At 31.9% G+C, this 19,460-nt stretch overlaps 1 protein-coding gene across 5 annotated transcripts in view; it reads right to left on the bottom strand.

Annotated features, from left to right (window-relative positions):
• The window catches only part of LOC145254865 (uncharacterized), a 212,983-nt gene that overhangs the window by 112,863 nt on the left and 80,660 nt on the right, over positions 1-19,460 (bottom strand). For 3 of the 5 annotated variants that reach the window (XM_080113734.1, XM_080113733.1, XM_080113732.1), the window contains exons 1-4: positions 16,100-18,832; positions 11,813-12,264; positions 5,184-5,443; positions 2,355-2,623 (exon numbers count right to left, since the gene is read on the bottom strand). In XM_080113734.1, coding sequence (XP_079969860.1) covers positions 2,355-2,623; positions 5,184-5,443; positions 11,813-12,264; positions 16,100-16,508 — 1,390 coding nt within the window. In that variant the 5' untranslated portion in view covers positions 16,509-18,832. Of the gene's footprint in view, positions 1-2,354; positions 2,624-5,183; positions 5,444-11,812; positions 12,265-12,823; positions 12,870-16,099; positions 18,833-19,460 lie in introns of those variants that run through there. The other 2 variants (XM_080113736.1, XM_080113735.1) reach the window with 2 other exon arrangements.

Raw genomic sequence — 19,460 nt, forward strand, 5'->3', positions numbered from 1 at the left:
AGCGGTATCTTAGTTAATGTTTCTAGCGAGAGAATTGTTATAAGTGTTCTATTTAAAATCGTTATTTAATAAATTTTAAACAATAATTATATTAATAACACATTTAATAAAATTTATTTGGAATTATTCCAACATCAATTTTTTAAAAAATCTTTGTTTTAGAGTTATTTGCCCCTTCGGAACATAAATAAAAACTATCACCTAATAAAATAATTTGGTGATCTCAATAAATTTCTAGTGTTTTTTTTAAATATTAAAAAAAAAAAAAAAAAAAAAAAAAAAAAAAAAAAACACGAAAAACTGAAAAAAAGATTTCATGTGTTTGTTTTTATTATTCTATAAACGGCTATACAGAAATCAGTAAATTTTTTACGATGTGACCCAACTAAAAAAAATAAAGATCTACTTTTTTTTGGCCTAATACGTTAAGTAGCCTTTATAAATAATATGAAAGAAATTTTGAAAAGAAAGAAAATTTGAAAAAAAAGAAAATTTGAAAAGAAAGAAAATTTGAAAAGAAAGAAAATTTGAAAAGAAAGAAAATTAACATTTTAGAGTGATGGGTCACTTTTCCATATTAATTTAACGTAAAATGAGCAACATTTCGGCCACCAAGCGTTCAATGAGACATGTCACCTCTAGCATCTTTTCAAGTTTGGCGATCGAGGGGGGGGGACAGAACACGACAAATACAATGTTTTTTTTTTGGTGGGGGTGGGGGTGAAATTACATTTAAAACATAAAATAACGATAAATTTAATTAATTTTTATGAGACCATGCTGTACTTTCACCTAACAATTTCATAAACAAAAAAAACCCCAAAATATAACAAATTACATAGGGGGGGGGGGGCATTACAATGACGAAAAATTTAATTTAAATGTTTTTGGAATTAATTTTTGGTAGATCTACATTTCTTTTTTTTAGGGGTTCTGCCTACTAGGCTAATCTTTTTGTTTATTTTTTGCCATCACACAGGCATTCGCTGCTATTTTTGTTGAAACAAAAGCTGCAATGATTTATTTTTAATTATTTTTTTTGGAGGCTAGTATCCTTTAAAAAGAAAATAGTTGCTATTTTTGTTGAAACAAAAGCTGCAATGATTTATTTTTAATTATTTTTTTTGGAGGCTAGTATCCTTTAAAAAGAAAATAGTTGACGGTATTTGAGGGTGAACTAAAATCTCTTTCATTAGCTAATATACTGAAATGTAAAGGAGGTCACCACAACTTTCCAGTGCTCAATATCCGGGAATAGTTTCTTCTCTTTGTAGCCCTTCTGCCGAAATATTTGGTGGAGACGGTATCACATACTTTTTTTTTTTAGGGGAAGGGGGGGGAGCGATGTTTTAACCAGTTCTTTTATTTTTGGAATTGTTGTGGGGGTATCCACGTTGCCCATGATGAAAATGATTAGTATAGCAAGTGTGTTCCAAACGGAACTTCATATCAACCCAGGCAATGCCGGGTACCCATGCTAGTTATTTATAAAAATAAAACTACTTAATCAAGTTACATAACTTCTAAAATATGATATTTTCATTTCACTATATGTATGTATACAGATTTTGGTACTCGATTAGTTTAATCAAGACATTAAAAAAATGAAAATATTGAAATATATATACATACATATAGTGTACATATCTGTTATAGAATTAAGTTCTCATAAAAAATTTCACTTAATTTGATCAAATATTTTTGTTTTGTTTTTTTACAAAAGGAAAATCGAACTTTAATGAGATCGATTGTGTCACGGCCATCTCGCTTATTTCACAGAGGGGGGGGTGCTAAGGAAGATAAGATTATCACTGCTTAAAGTTTGTCAAAATTTGATGAGATTATTTTTGAAACATGGGCAGAAAAAATACCTAGATAAATAATTTAGTTATTTTCACTTATTTTACAAAGTTTCTTTGTTCTTTTTTAATCCTTTTTTTCTTTTGTCCTTTGTTAATCACTTTTTTATTTAAAGGCACCTTCCTCATCATCTGAAAAATAGGCAAGATGGATGCAATACAATCGATCTCATTACAATTTGATTTTCATCCGTAAAAAAAAAACTATTCGATCAAATTCATTGATTTTTTTTTTTTTTTTATGAAAACTTTATTCCATAATGAGTAAGTACAATATCATTTCTTTTCAATATTTTCATTTTTTAATGTCTGGATTAAACTAAACAATTACCCAGATTTTTCTTTATTTTTAAATATAGGGTAAAGTCTAGATCTACACCAACATTTCAAATTACAATATTAAGGACTTTGTTCAGCGTTAATATTTTTTTTTTTTTTTTTTTGTGTAATTTAAAGAATTTCATGATGTGATGAAAACAAAGATAGTGACATTACCTAAAGATGTACAATTGATTCCAATAAACAATGTGAGGAGAATGAAAGCAAAATTCCAGGTGGGAGAAGATGAAAAGAAGAGGGTTGGAATTTTTCCGGGAATGGAGAGGAGCGCCAGGGCGAGAATGGCACTTTCACAGATGCAAGCCAACAGTTTCAGTAAGGATGTCATCTTGGTGCTACCATTTTGGGCTGTGGACATCATAAACGAACCAGAAAGGAGGATTGCATCAACATACTGCCGGAGACAAATGCCGCACAAGGTCAACCTGGGAAAATAAAGGAGTAATGATTTTAAAGACTTGCGCAAACGAGAACATTTGTTTTTCTTGCATACAGACTGTGATTTAAGAGACAAAAATCGTTTGCTGGAAGCCATGCCCCCCCCCCCGCCTAAAAAACAAAAAGTAATCTATTATAGAAACTTCACCTGCCTGTATAAATGTATGTATGTATGTTTGTATGCCTGCCTAAAACTTTCGACAGAGGCGATAGAGTTTCACAAAATCAGTATGGTTTTGAAGCTTGACCCTTTGGATGACAAATATCGAAAAATTGGCTAAAAACACCTTCAACTGGGCACTTTTATATGGGGGGGTGCTTTTTTTCAACAATATTTTCAAAAATCATCCCTCTTAGATTGACTAGCCTTAATTTAAACCTATGACTTCCAGTTTGGTGATGGACGCAACAGCGAAGACATCACGTTTTCTTTTTTTTCATTCTTTTTCTCCTTCGCGGTACAGGTTTGAGCCTGCCTACCTACTAACACTTTTTTAAATTTTTTTTGCTCAACACCTCCAAACACCCAGGCAACACCGGGCACCCAGGCTAGTATCCTTTAAAAAGAAAATAGTTGACGGTATTTGAGGGTGAACTGAAATCTCTTTCATTAGCTAATATACTGAAATGTAAAGGAGGTCACCACAACTTTCTGCTGGATTACTCCACTTATTCTTGATCTTCACTTCATAATGTTCATTGTATAAGGAAAGGGTCATCAAAATTTTGGATTTTTAGTATGATTTTACCGAGGATGGAACCCTAGTCTTGTAGCCTATTAGAGAACACTAACCATGATACCAGATGCACTGTAAACATTGTTAATTATTATTTCATGCATTTGTAAGAAGTGAGAAAACTATTCTAAAATGTGAATTTAAGAATTTAAAACAAAATGTCCTGCTTTTGTTCTCAAATTCAGAACTATAAAAAAAAAAAATATTCTACATATATGTCCTATATTACAGGCCACTTGATGGCACAATTGAGAAGCAGGATTAAAGATCTATTGACAAATGTTTGATTGTCAGAACTTTTGGAAGAAAATTAAGTCAACCATATTTGAAAATAGTTGAATAACATTTTGATCCATACTTAAAGATATATTAAAAGTTAAATAAATGAAAATATGTAATTTTGTTAGTTTTTCAGTATTTTGTGATAAGTATTAAACGAAATTAGTTAACATGAACTGAAACAAATACATTGAGGATATTGCTAAGGCTGCTGCAAAGAAGGTGGGTTTGCTCTAATGTGCTAGAAAATTACTCACACCTGAACCACTATTCGCATATGCACGGAGTATTGTTGCTACATGTGGGTTAGTGCATCCACCACTAGTCTCTTCCTCTTAACCAAGGTCAAAAAAAAACAAAAAAAAAAAAAACCCTCAAATCTAATAGGTTCCACACTATCAGCCAACCTTTAACCTCTGTCTCATTACCACAATGTTGCATCTCTCTGCCTGTTTGTGAAATAATAATCTAATATTTGTGATGCATTTTAACAGAATATTCTGATGAACTCATTGTACTTGTACCCCCTTCCTCATACTTCCGGAAAACATGTCTAGTAGCAACCCCCCTCCTTCATCACTGTAGAGGTCCCTAGATGCCTTCTCTATTAGTTTCTTCCATCGAACTGCTATACTTTGGAATTCCCTCTTTGTTTCTTGCTTCCCTGACAGTCCTAACATGCAGAAGTTTTCATGTAATGTGAACAGACATCTCACTCAACTCCCCACCTACTCCCCTGTAGACATGATCCGAGTAGACATACGCCACAAAGTGAAAAAAAAAGAAACCGTAAGATCCACCCAACCTAAAAAATAAACAATCTATTGTTTTCTAGTATGTTCAAAACCAAAAAAAAGTAAATCAATCCCTAAATGGGAATGAGACCAAAGTGAAAGTAAACAGAACAAGTGAAGCATGTATGGTCCCTCGTGAGTGCAGAGTAAACGAGGCATAAAAAAAAAAAAAATGACTAAGTTCAGCATTTAAATTTGAGTTCAGCACCATGCAAAACTTCTAAATAGACATACACAAAAAATTTTGGACAAATATGGTAAAATAGTCCCAAAAATGGAGTGTTTTTATCAGCTCCAAAAGAGCCCCTGGGGCACACCCAAGAGTTATTGCAAAGTATAGACAAACAAAATTATATAGAAATCAGTTAGTTACAACTTTTCAGAAAGTTTTATAAAAATCCAAGGCATCAATTTTTTTTTTAATAAGCACAAAAATGTCAATTTTAGCTATTTTAACATGAAAGGCACCCCTAGGGGAACAACTAGAGTTTTCCCAGAAAATTCATTGTTATTTTTTTACTCATATCATGTTTAATGTTTTGCCAATTTCAAAAAATTCCAAAGCATAGTTATTGAGAAAAGTGCGGATAGACGAACAGACAAGTGGTAAATTTACAGGTCCGCCCTTTTTGTCGGGGGATCAAATAGGAATCTAGCCAAAAGGGCACAGGACTTTAACTGTTGATTAATAGATAGTCATAGATGGAACAAACAAAAATTAAATAACGCATACTCACTCCAAGATGGGAGGCAAATGAAAAAGGTGAACACTGAAATAAGCAAAAAGGCTCATTCCAACTAGCGCAACAGCTTCGACGATGCAGACAACATAAAGTGAACAATGTTTGGTGAGCGTGAAGAGTAAGCAGCTGAGAACATAAGTCAATACAGTTCCTTCAATCCCGACGGCAAAAACATAAATGACGCTGGAATGCCAAGCCACCAACTGAGATGACGATTCAAAATTAGTTTGACCAGATATCAAATGGTAAACAATCTGAAAAGGAAAACAAAACAAATTTAAAAACGAATTTATCAATATTATTGGAGACCTGCACTCTGTGATAATTCTACTAAGAACAAAAATGAGATTCTACATTGTTTTTTTAAGTGATTATTTTTATGAAGTAAATCATTCTTATGTGATTAATAGGAATTCATAAGCATTATAACAAATCTCACAAGTCTGAATTAAATTGAGTTATCTCCCTCTGTTATTTTTTTATATTGATAAGACAAGGCTCCAATCATGTTCCCTACCGTTTGAGCTATCAACAGATAGCCAAGAAAGATTTATAATTTAACTACTTCAAGCTAGGAATCAATTTACACATGCACAAAATAACATAAATATGTCGGCATGTTTAAAGGAACATTTTGCATTTCAACTTGCTGATATCTGCTTCTGCGCATTATTCATCCATCCAAACAAACATTTTACTCATTATAAACCATTGGTGTACGATTACTATTTCCTATTAATTTGTGTTATGTGACCAGTAGATTAAGAGTTTATCAGTTAAATATTTTCATACAGATACACACACAGAAATCTGTTTTATTTATATAGATACTAGCCTGGGTGCCTGGCATTGCCCGGGTGTTTGTAGGTGTGTGTTGAGCAAAAAAAAAAAAAAAAAAATTTGTAGTAAGCAGGTAGACTTGAACCTGTGATAAGAAAGTGGAGGTGTGTGTAAGGGTGTTGGTTGAGCAAAAAAAAAAAGTGGTAGCAGGTAGGCTGGCTTGAACCTGTACCGCAAAGGAGGGAAAGAAAGTGAAAAAAAAAATGTGACGAGTTAGCTGTTGCACCCATCGCTAAACCGGAAGTGACATAGGTTTAAATTAAGGCTAGACTATCGAAAAGAGGCGATGACTTTCGAAAAATATCGGCTAAAAAAGCGACCTCTCTCTGTAGAAAAGTGCCTAGTTGAGGGCGAAGGAATTAATGTTTTTTGCCAATTTTTCGATATTTGTCATCCGAAGGGTCGAGCTTCAAAATGATACAGATCTTGTGAAAATCCGTTGCCTCTGTTGAAAGTTTTTGCAAGACATACAAACATACATACATGTAAACAGACAGGTGAGATTTATATTAAAAAAGACTAACATTCTTCAGTAGCTCATAAAATTTGATTTTCTTGTTTAAAAATAAAACTACTTGATCAATTTACATGGTTTTTGGAACATGATATTTTTGTTTCATCACTGATATATATACATTATTCCGATTTTTATGTACTTTTGTTATTTAATATCGAGGGATTCTGGAAAAGAACCAAAAATATATATTTCATACTTTTGCATAGAAATTTAACATAAAATGATCATGCACTTTCAGCCCATCACTTATTATTTCAAAACCAGTTCTTAAAAATGATGTCTAGCACAGAGGTGGGTAATCAGTTTAAATTAAATTTATATGCAAATATGAACCCCAATTTTCAAATCTAACATATTGTTTTAATTTCTTATTACTGCCAATTTCTTAATGGCTGCTCACATATAATCAACTGAAAAGGTATTTTTATTTATTTAGCAAAGGGTGCAGGCCTACAATTTTATCCTTTTAAATATTTGTTTTCTTTTTTAGTTTTTGTTTTTCCGATTTTAAGAAATTTTAATATCGTTCGTTTGCATCACGTTCGTTTGTTGTTTTTTTATAATATTAAAACAGGGTTATTACTTCGCTTATTCTTTTGTTTTGATTTACTCCCCCCCCCCAACACACACACCTCTATACACTCGGGCAACGCCTGGTACCCCCGCTAGTCTATAATATAAAAGCGAAAATGTGTGTGTGCATTTTTTGTGTATGTTCAGCAAAGGCTTATTTTGGGGTAGTTCTCGGCTTGCTTGCTCATTCTTATAACTTTTTATATGCTACCGAGATGATAATATCTAAGATTTAAGAAACGACTTGCCGTGTATCTTTAATTTGGGCACATTTTATGCCCAATTTTCGGCATATTTATTGGCCCACGCGTGTCATTGGCTTTTCAGTATAAAAAAGCGAAACTGAAAAAAAAAAAAAAAAAAAACCCTCCGCGGCACTTGTGCTTTGATCAATGTCGGTGAAAATCGTTATATCAGACAATTGCTATTTTGGGCTCCCTCCAACAAGTTGGGGAGAGAAAAAAATAAAACCAAAAAAAAAAAAAAAAACTGTCTTGCCAAAATAGTTAACTGCAGAATAGCGTGATGTTTGACCTCAATTTGAACTCATTCACTTTTTAATTGCTAAATTTAACGTCTTACATTGTTTCCGTCACCGTAGTGCACGTGTATGTCGTCAGCTTATTGGCCTCAAGGCTTCGGGCTCGAGCCTACCTGCCATCCCCCCCACCTTTTTTTTTCTTTAACACCTACAAAAGATTTTTTTTTCCATTTTTAAAATCACTTTTTTGTTTTATTTTTTTTTAAGAAGTTTAACATTGTTTTTTTTATATTTAAACAGGGTTAAGTTTTCATTTTGTTCTGCTTTACCCCCTCCCCTCAACACACACACACACATACCTCCAAACATCTAGGCAATGCCGGGCACCCCTGCTAGTCTATATATACAAAAGGCAAAATGTGTGTGTTTGTATGTCTCGCAAAAACTTGACAGATGCGACGGATTTTCACCAGATAGGTATCATTTTGAAGCTTGAACCTTCAGATAACAAATATCGAAAAATTGGCTAAAAACATTCATTCCTTCACCCTCAACTGGACCCTCTTTTTAGCAAAAAAAAAAAAAAAATTGTTCCTTCATTTTCTTTGCTGCTATTACTACTACAACGATGACGTCATGTTTGACCTAGAAAACGTTGACATTAGTTTAACTTGCTGTTTTTTTAAATGTTTAATTTCATCTGTTTTCACTTCTGTCTCTTTGACGTCTTGGTAACATGTCAGACTCTTTTTCTGCCTTAGCCTTGAGGTTTCAGGTTCGAGCCTACCTCCCTAACAAAACTTTTTTTTTTATTTTACACCTCCAAACATCCGGGCAACGTTTTTTATTTAAACAGGATTATTACTTCGCTTATTCTTTAGTTTACCCCCCTCCCTACACACACACACACACCTACACACCGCTAGTATTATAATAATTTGAGATTTTGTAAGTGATGCAATTGAAAGACGGTTCTTGTGCAGAATTCCCCTTTTATTGAACTAGTAGGAGTGCCTGGCATGCCCGAGTGTTTGAAGGTGTGTAAAAGGGAAAAAAAGTTTTGGTAGGTAGGTAGGCTCAAACCTAAAGCCTTGAGGGGAAGATGGAAAAGAAAGTGTGAAAACAACCTGACATATTACTGCTCGGCCAAGACGGGAGAGTAACTGAAACATGTTTGAATTTAACGAAAACTTAAGTGACAGGTACGTGAATTTAATGAGGTAAAACATCATGTCAGAGGGAATGAAATCCCGCACTTAACTTTTGCTGCGAGGCAGTTTTTTTGCTTTTATTTCCCCAAGATGTTAGAGGGGGGGGGGGGGGGGCCAGCTCCCCATAAAAAGGGAAGTGTCCAAATACATAGCAATTGTCTGATATAAGCCCCCCCCCATCGCATTGATCAAACTTCATTGCTTTCTGAATGTTCCCGGCACGAAAGCCGGGAAACATGCCTTCGCTCCAGATTAGTTTCGTTTTCATACAAAAAAGCTAAACAAACGAGATAAAATAGCAAGAATTTTGTAAAAGTCAATGTAAATAAATCTAGAGCAACATACGTTTGCAAATCGTATATATTACAATATAAGGTGTATAAAAAGTTCTAAAAAAATAGTACCCCCTCCCGAAAAGCCCGGCGAAAAAAGTCTTTGCTGGACATACAAAAACACGTGCGCCGCTTTTGCCTTTTATATATATAGACTAGTGGGAGTGGCCAGTATTGCCCAAGTGTTTGTAGGTGTGTTGAGCAAAAAAAAAGTGGTGGTAGGCAGGTAGACTCGAACCCACGATGCGAAGTCAGAAAAGAAAGTGAAAGAAAACCTGACATCTTACCGTTACACCATGACACAACCGGAAGTGTAAAGCATTCAAATTTAGCGATGTCAATCAAAAAGATGACTTGCAGAAATAGTGTTGTTTTTAAACCTCCCATGAAGGTCATTTTTAATGTGGGGAGAAAAGCAGTTTCCCCAAAAAAGGGGGCACTCTAGCAGTATCCAAATGAATAGTAATTGTCTCAGTATGAAGGGTTTCCCCTACCTTGACCAAGGACCAACTTCAGAACAAATACTACTCTGCCGGAAGGCCAGGAGGCGTTTTGTATTTATTTGCTTCCCCACGAAAGCAAATTAGACACATCGTTTTTTATGGTGGGGTAAAAAATCAGCTCCCCCCAAAAAGAGGGAAATCTGGCAATGTCCAAATGAATAGCAATTGTCTGATATGAAGAGTTTCTCCCACATTGATCAAAGCTAACTGACTTCAAAACGTACCAAAACGGAAAGCCAGGAGGCGTTTGTCGTGTTCAAATAGTTTCGCTTTATTTATACGAAAAAGACACGCACTCGAAAAGAGGGAATTTTTTAAAACTCCATCAAAATAAAGATAGAGACGGTGTTCGTTTTCAAATCGGAGATGTTACAATATAGGAAGTATAAGGAAACTTCTACTGGAATGTAACCGATGCGAGAAGGCCGACGAAAAAAGCATTTCGCAGACGTACACAAACGCTCATGCCCATTTTGCGTTTTATATAATAAATAACAAAAATAAAAATCTGTATTGTAAAAATCAGATGATGTACGCTGTCCAGTGAGAAAACAAAAATATCATATCAAAAAAATTATGTAAACTGATCAAGTAGTTTTATTTGTAAATACAAAATAAAATTTAATGAGCGTTTTAGGAGTAACTATCTTGCAACCATTTTGAAAAAAAAATTAAAAAATCAAAAAAATAAAATAAAAAGAAAGAGGTAACAACAATAATTCACATTTATTAGATTTATGTTGTAATGCCTATGAATTCCCATTAATTACTTAAAAAGGATTTTCTTATTTAAAAATAAAACTACTCGATCAATTTTACATATTCACCTTTAATTTTCTTATGACACTAAAATAAAAGCTGATCTTACTAAGATAATGTTGACCTGAGCCTACCTGGACTTTGCATGCTTTTCCAACCCTTATATATGAATACAAAATAAAACTTAAAAAATAATTATTTTTAAATAAAATAAGCAATTTAAATTGTTTAAATTAAAAAATTTAGATAATTTTTTTTTTAATTTTATTTTTTTAATTAAACTAAAATAAATTAATAAACTAAATAAAAATGAAAAATTTTAACATAATTTTTTGATTACAATAAAATAAAAAAAATAAAGACAAAGAAACAAAAATTAATTAAATTTTTCAGTACTCTTGCATAATTTGACCCGAATTCTCGTGAATTCCCGTCAAACATGGATCAGGCTAGACTGGTAATCATCGGTGTCAGCCGAGCATTGTTTAAATCTTTAAACGCTTACTCGACTTATTTTATTTATTTAATTTTTTTTCTGTTATGTTTTTAGTAATTTTTAAGGTGATATTAAGGGAGAGAAGGTGGGGGACTTTCTTTTTTTTTTGTAATTCAAATTCTAGAAGTTTGATTAGCCAATGAAAAACAAATATTTTCAAACTTGCCAATCAGAAAAAAATGACAGGCAAGGAAATAAATCCATGCATGTTAGAAAAAGAAATCATTTATTTATGGCCGTTCGAAATGGCAACCCTAAAAAATATTTCCTCTACCCCATGGGGCCCATCTCCTCCCTCTTTGCCAGCGATGGTTGCTCAACAGTCGACCAAAGTAAAAGATTCCTAAGGAAATATCCTCCTCTCAAGAAAGTTCTGCCGGCAATTAAAAACCAAAAAAAAAAATAAATAAATCTCAATTTAAAAAAGAAAAAAAAAAATTTTTTTTTAATTTCTGTGGACCCCCTCCCCAAAAAAAAAAAAACTTGCCTGAACAAGTCTTGCAAATAAAAAAAAGAAAAATACGGTTACAAAAAAAAATAAAAAAAAAAACTTGTACTTACACCTAGCAATTATACGGTTAAAAAAAATCTTTTCTTGAAAAAAATTAAAAAAAAAACTTTCTGTTGATAAATATTTTGCAAAAAAAAAACATATATATATATATATATATATATATATATATATACTAAAATAAAATAAACATTTTCATTTTTCAAGGTAGGTTTTTTGTTGTTATTTTGTTATTATTTGCATTTTTTTTTTTTCAGTTTGTTTTGTTTTTTTCATTAGTCTGTGTCTGTTATGACGCTCGGCTGACATCGATGATTGCCGGTCTTGCCCGATCCATGCTTGACAGGAATTCACGAGAAATTATGCAAGAGTACCAATTTTTCAAAATATTGAAACTTACCAAAGAAACAGCATTGCTTAAGAGAGATTCTTGCGAAATCATACAATAAAAGACGTTGCTGGGTTGAACATGTTTTGAAATAAAGGATAATGGTCGGTTGTTGCAAGGTAACATGATGCTAGTCAATAGAAGACAGTGTAGTATGGTGACTGTCGAGCCGAACGCTTGGTAGAAGATGAGGCTGCAGAAAAGGAGGAGGGTCAGTTTGCAGAGAGCAGCTTGTTCGAGGGAAACGATATGGGGCAAAAGAAAAAGCAGGAATAAAATGGACAGGTAAACGACTCCCAAGGAACATTTCTCAGCAGCGGAGGGCAATAGGGTTACCGTTTCCCAAGAGGCAGAAGAGTAGGAAGACTTGTAAACAACAAGACCACCAATCAATGATCCTAAAAATGACACCAAAATGAGGGGAAACACAAGTGATGTTGTCTTCCGAACTTGAACATGGATTCCTGATAAAGAAAAAAATTTTAAGTTTCAATATTAAGGTAGTGCAAAGAGGAAAGAAAATTTTCTGAAATAAAAGTCTTTAAGAAAAATAAAAAACAAAATAGAAAAAAAAAATAAATAATAAATGTAGAAAAAAAAACAAAACAAGATCCGACATTGTTTAGAATTGAATGAGTCTGGTCCGTTCTCGTATTTCACCCCTTAATAAAATTGGAAGAAGCTGAAATGTTGGAAAAATCTCTAAATGTCTTATATATATATTTTAAATTTCATTGAAATCAGATATACATAATTTGAACTTTTAAGAGGGATCACTTATAGGGGTGAAGGCATATAGAGAATCAGCACAGATGATAATCTAGAGATTTGGGATGACTCCCATTGTCCTTCCTCAGAGAATTTTATACATATTATAAATATAATTTACATTTCATAAACATAGAATACATTTGAAATTTTAAGAGTTATACTCTCAGTCACCTTCATGGGAGAACTTCCATTGTCTTCACTGATAAATTTTACATAATACTTTTATTTCAAATTTTATGTAATTTCTCTAACCTTTCTTTTTATAAGGAACACACAAACACATACATTGAGTTATATATCTATAATATAAAGCTGAACGTCTGTGTGTGTCTGGTCACGAATAGGCGCCTATATCATTGACTTTTATAGAAAACTGATCACATATAATGATAGAAGATGTATATTTGGGTATGTTTGATCTGGCAGAATGATGATTCATTAAAATTGTGGGGTCTGCATACGCGCCTGGTCCACAAAGTATGGAAATAAAAAATCTAAAAATTAAAGAAAAACAAAAAAACGTTTACAAGTGTTTTTGATATAGATGTACATGAGAATACTTTGATAAGTATGTTTTAACTTTAATAGGGATGGTATAATAAAATTGTGAGGTCTGCATTCGCGCCTGTCCTCCATAGTATGGAAATAGGCACATGGTTAATTAAACTGCAGAAGCACCTGTTAAACTACACGAGTCCTATAATTGAATACCCCCACCCCCAAAAAAGAACGAAAAATATAAAAATATGTTTGATGGTTATGTTTTTGTAAACCTCTCGTGGAAACTTTTTTAGATCAATTAAAAAGTATTAAAACTACGTAAGACAAAATAAATAAATAAACCACTTTTTTTTCTTTTTTTTTTTTTAATTTATTTGAAATGACCGCTTGAAGATTCCGGCATGCCAAGATTCCTACGCGATGTGATAAGACACTTCACTACGCACGTTCGCATGCGGACGTACGTGTAAGTAAAACACTACCGAAGGCGGTGAAATGGCACAAAATAGTCCCAAGGTCCAGGGGTTCATACCATACAAACGGTAAATTTGCGGCGAGTCTGATTATCAGATTCGTTGTCAGCGACCTCGATTACCCCTAAAAAAACAAATTAGAGTGGTTGGTGTTCTGTTGTTGCGTAAGGTAACATTTAAAAGAAAAAAAATGTCTTAATATTCAGACAATCTGCGCAGACCCGAAAGCATAAAAGTCATTTTACAGATGGGTACTAGTGCAGAGAGTGATCAGGACGTAAATAATAACGTTATTATTTAAACAGCCATTCTTAATAGGTGTTTTGTGCCTATTGTATACTTCAACCTTACAATTGAATAAAAAAACATATCATAAAACTTTAATTAAACTTGGAAATACGATTTAAAAAATAGTGCGGATCACTCTCTGCACTAGCACCTAAAGATGAGTGTTCAGGTGGAAAGTAAAAGAAAATTTTCTTGCGTTTGGTAACAGTTATTTGTTGTTTTGGTCAAATCAAGTTCCATCTGTGTTTGTTTATATTTATGTCAGCCGATATTTATGCTTGGCGACGAATGCCCTGGAAGATGTCCGTTTTAAAATGTTATTGTGAAAAACAGCTAAATTCGTTAGCATACTTTAAAACTTGTAGAAATTAGACGTGACGGGTTTGTATTACTATACACATAGATTCGAAAAAGTTGTCAAAAAAAAAAAAAAAAAATGTTTTTTTTTTACATAGGCGTCACCACTTATCAAGGCTGATAGGCCACTCAAGGATAAGGGTTAAAGAGTGTACAGCAGTAGCAGTATCAGAATTTTTTGTGAAAATAGCGAATAATTCCACCCCATCTTTCCAAGCTTATAACTCCTCGAAAAATGCAATTCAAGCCCTAATTTTTTTTTTCAATTAAAGGAGCAAGGACCAAGATTTCATTTAAAAAAAAAAAAAAAAAAAAAAAAAACGTGTTTTTTTTTTAAAAAGGTTTTATACTTCGGACTTTACAGGTAAAATTCGACGAGAACACGATGTCCGTTTTTTTTTAAATTTGAATATATTATGTATTGACCTTTTCTCTTCAATTTGTGAGTAAATAATTATGTACTTATCCGAGTCGAAATTAATTATTATTAGACATTTACAAAATTGGAGGCGTGAATTATTCGACCCCCTGTCTTTCCAAGCTTATAACTCCTCGAAAAATGTAATTCAAGCCCTAATTTTTTTTTCAATTAAAGGAGCAAGGACCAAGGTTCCATTAAAAAAAAAAAAAAGAAAAAAGAAAAAACAAATAACGTGGTTTAAAAAAAGGTTTTAAACTTCAAACTTTACAGGTAAAATTCTACAAGAACACGATGTCCGTTTTTTTTTAAATTTGAATATATTATGTATTGACCTTTTCTCTTCAATTTGTGAGTAAATAATTATGTACTTATCCGAGACTAAATTAAGTATTTTCTTTGTAATAGACACTGGGGGGGGGGGGGAACCGTGAATAAAAAAAAAAAAACGTTTGTCTAAAATATTATATTCGGTTTATTGGAAAGAACATAAAATTTCACATTGACCCTGAAAATATCGTAAAAATAGAATCAATAGAAAAATTTTGATAGATTTTTAAAATTTTAAAATTTTAAAATATTGAGTTTAAAAATTTAAAAATATTGAGTTCGGAAAATTCATTACTGTTTAAAAAAAAAATAAAAATATTTTTATTACTTTTAAAACAACTGTAATAGTTTATTTTGGAAGTATAATCCATAAAGAAAATAAATAACCCACTTTTAACAGAGAAATTACGAGATTTTTATATTGTATTCGCAGTTTCGTGTTAGGGGTGTCAAAAATTCCTACAAAAATTCTGATAGTGCTAGTACAGCAGTCAAAAGGACAAATATGTAACAAATGTTCTCAAAGCAAGATAAGTTACTTCTCTACCTAACTGGATAATTTTTTGTGTTTTTATTTAATGTAACATGTTTATTCAGCTCGAAAAACAGTGTTTACCGATGTATTGGAAAATTTTAAATGGCGCTGCTGAGCCGCTGAACTCTCTGCTGAACACGATATGTTTGGGAAAATTAGTTAAAAATTAAAAAATATACAAAATACTGTTAAAAATCTACCGAATATATGTCAGCCTATGTCACGGTAACATATATTGAGCGAGTTTGTAACAGTATTTTGTATAGTTTTTTAGTTTTAAATCATTTTCTCAAACTTACCGTGTTCAGCAGAGAGTTCGGCGCCATTTTAAATTTTCCAATACATTGGTAAACACTGTATGTTTTTCGAGCTGAACATTTTTGTTATAAATTTGTTTTTTGACAACTTTTTCGAATAATACAAACCCGGCGTGACTTTTCCAGGGTAGTTAAGAAGCACAAATACCAGCTGACGTACATGTAAACAAACACAGACAGAACTTGATGTTAACCGGTTTTTTTGTTTTGTTTTGTTTTTTTTTGGGGGGGGGTTACCCTATTTTGCGTTAATTATAATACACTTTTCCCTAACTTTTTGTGAAAAAGAAAAAAAAGTATTTTTGTTACCTATTTTGTTAAATGTGGCAAAAATGATGAAGACTGTAATCAAACAAGAGGGAAGTGTGAAGGATTTTTCTTTTTCGGGCGACGACGACGACGGACGATTTAAGAGTTGATGATGTTGAAGGGGCTGATCATCGGAATGGTAGGCGGAAGGCGACGAGGATTGTTGAGGTTCATTTACTCTTGTTTTTTTGGGTCCTTTGCTCGTTTTTGTTGTGGTGACTGTTATTGTTGGTAAATCATCGAGAAATGTCAATGGAGATGATCCGATCGGAATTTCTTGAGATGAAGATGGGCAAAGAGAATTCTTGCACGAATCACATTCGCCATTCACACAACAAAATAAACCCGCAAGAATAAGAAGGAACAGCAATCCAATATGATTCTTATTAGACATTCGGAAATAAGACATATTGACCCTTTTTATTTTACTTTCAAGAGAAACAATTTATGACAAGAACAAAAAAAATGAAAAAAGGAAAAGTAGAGAACTTGATCAGAGATGAGGAGAGATTTCTATAAGATTGTGGATAAAAATCCCGAAACAGATTTTTAACAATGTATTTTAAAATAGAATTAAAAAAAAAAAAAAAATTAAATATGTTGTTTACAAATAAAATATTTCAGTAGAATATTTTTATTAAAAAAAAAAAAATTAACTTTATCAGAAATTTTTAACTCATTAAATAAAACAAAAAACAAAGCAACTATAAGAAATTTTAATTAAGTAAAAATACCGATTTTAATGATATAACGAGATATTAAGGAGAAAAAAATGTTGACTATTGACAATGGAAACTAAAAATGAACTTTTGACAAACAAAAATGATTCAATAAATAAAATTAAAGCTAAAATTATTTTTTTAAATGTCATAAACAAGTATTTTCTTTTATTACTAAAATTGTAAACGAAAAATTTTTGCGGTTTTGAAGCGAAAAAAAATTAAGACATTTTAACAAAAAAAAAATATATAAAATGAAGATTCAACTTGTGCTTAATTAACCATATACAAAGGAAAAAAAATATTGCTTCAGCATTAAATAACTTCAAAAAAGGGTTGATTTGCCGTTTGAAACACAGACCAACTAGACAAAGGGAAAACTATTACAAAATAAAAACAAAAGTGCGATCAGCTGAGTTTCTAGGAAGAAGACGGAAGAATTGGCGATTATTTTAACCGAATTTAAATTTTAATTCAAAACTTTGTAATTAAAAATGAAAATGCGAATAAAAAATATTAAATTAGGAAAAAAAAAACTTTTAAAAAGGAGACAAAAAACGGATACAACTTATTGTGTTTATATCCAGCTGTTAAAATAATCTGCTAGAATTTATTGGCGAATATTTCAAACATGGGAGGCTTAAATTTTAATGGAGTTTATAAACTTTAAATTATTAAAAAATTAAAACTGTAAACGAATTCGATTTTTACTGAACAAAAAAATATTAAAAGAAATAAAAAAAAAAATAAAAAACTTTAAAAAAATGAAATACCTTATTGTTTACATCCAGCTGGGAGAGAATATATATCGGTTATTTTAATAAAATATAAACTATTTAAGAAATAAAATTAACTTGATACTTTTTTTTTCTGGAGGAAATTAAAGAATTAAAAAAAAAAATTTTTTTAAATAAATAAAAATAAAAACTTATTGTTGTGTTGCGAATAATACTTTTTGGCAATTATTTTGTCTATGGGAACTCGTTGCTTCCAAAATATATTTTATTTATTTATTTTTTTTTTTTTTTTAGATTTCTTAAATATTTCTTTTGAATAATTTAGAATAAACACTATGTTTTTATTTTTTTAATGAAAAGATTAATTTTTCCGTACTTATACATGAGGGGAGGGGGGTAATTTCGCCGATTCTTTTAATAATGAAAGTTAAACTATTTAAAACTAAAATTAATCCAACTTTTTTTTTTCTTGGATAAAATATTAAAATAGAAAATTTAGAAAATAGTAAAGTAAAACAGAAACTAAAAATAAAAAAGGAAATGAAACTTATTGGATTCTATTATGATAAAATGGAATAGAATTGTTGGCAATTATTCCGGCTATGGAAGCCCGTTAATAGCCATTAGAGATTTTTTGAAAAAAGGATTTTGACTTTTAAATATTAAAATAGGATATTAAAGGAAAAATTACTATGTAGAAATATATATACCCAGCTTCGCGGGGGAGGGGGATAATAAGCAAGAAAAAAAATGAAAACAAAAACAAAGTAAATGAAACGAATTTGAGAAATAAATTTCCTAGATGTAGAGGTAAAACCCACGTTGTATCACAAGAACGCTTTCCGGGTACATCACCTCCACCTTGCTGATCAAACTACTCCAAGAACAACAATAATTATTTCGACGTGCAGAACTGCAGGGTTTATGCATCAGATGAGAGTGAGGTTCCGTATTCGACGGGACATTTTGTTCAAGCAACATTTTTTGTCGTTCTCCCTCCAACGGGGGCGTCATTTTTGACACACGACTACAGACAGAATAAAACAATGTGTGCGTGGGGGAGGGTAAACAATTTTTTTTTAAAAAGCAAAACAAGATTCTCCAAGAGAATTTAAACAAAGTCCATTAATCCACCGGACGGGAAAAGTGTTCAACTCTGCTTACGTCTGGTCGGATTAAAGAAAAAAAAAATCAAGGAAGGAAAAATAATGCCATTATTCGTGTTGAGGCGACCCAACAAGAAGACGGCAGTCTCTTTCAGAGCGGCAGCCACAGCGCATGCGCCGTTGACTTGGCACGCGGTTGCTTCAAAACAACTACGGAAGCACAAAAGTACCAACATGATACTAATTTTCATCAAATCGCTTTCTAATTTTCACTGTCTATCTATCAATGTATATATATATATGGTCACCCACCATACAGTACTGTTTCGTCGTATCACAACTCATCAGTGTGGATAGACTAGCAACTTTCCTCAACTGGGGATTGAACCTACAACCATCGCATTAATAGTCGGCAGTTCTAATCACTGACCTATTGGGTCAGTGCTCGCAAATAACCTTTTCAAATGTCCATTAAATAAACATTCGGTCACCATTTTTACAGTGCTCGAGCTGTTTGTTTATTTACAAACAGCGAGCTTTGCTTTATAACTAATTAAGTAGCAGGCGAGATACATTTACGGTATATATATATATATATATATATATATATATATATATATATATATATATATATATATATATATATATATATATATATATATATATATATATATATATAATACTGGGCATAGTGCAATTATTATAAATTGTTGATGTTTTTTGGGGTTTTTTATAGTTTAACCATAAAGAAGGAAAATTTGACAAGGAAAAGAAACTAAAATGCATTTCAACAATATTT

The sequence above is a fragment of the Euprymna scolopes genome, chromosome 30 (assembly GCF_053919585.1).
Source record: "Euprymna scolopes isolate OS-2025 chromosome 30, ASM5391958v1, whole genome shotgun sequence".
Classification (NCBI taxonomy): Eukaryota; Metazoa; Mollusca; class Cephalopoda; order Sepiida; family Sepiolidae; genus Euprymna; species Euprymna scolopes.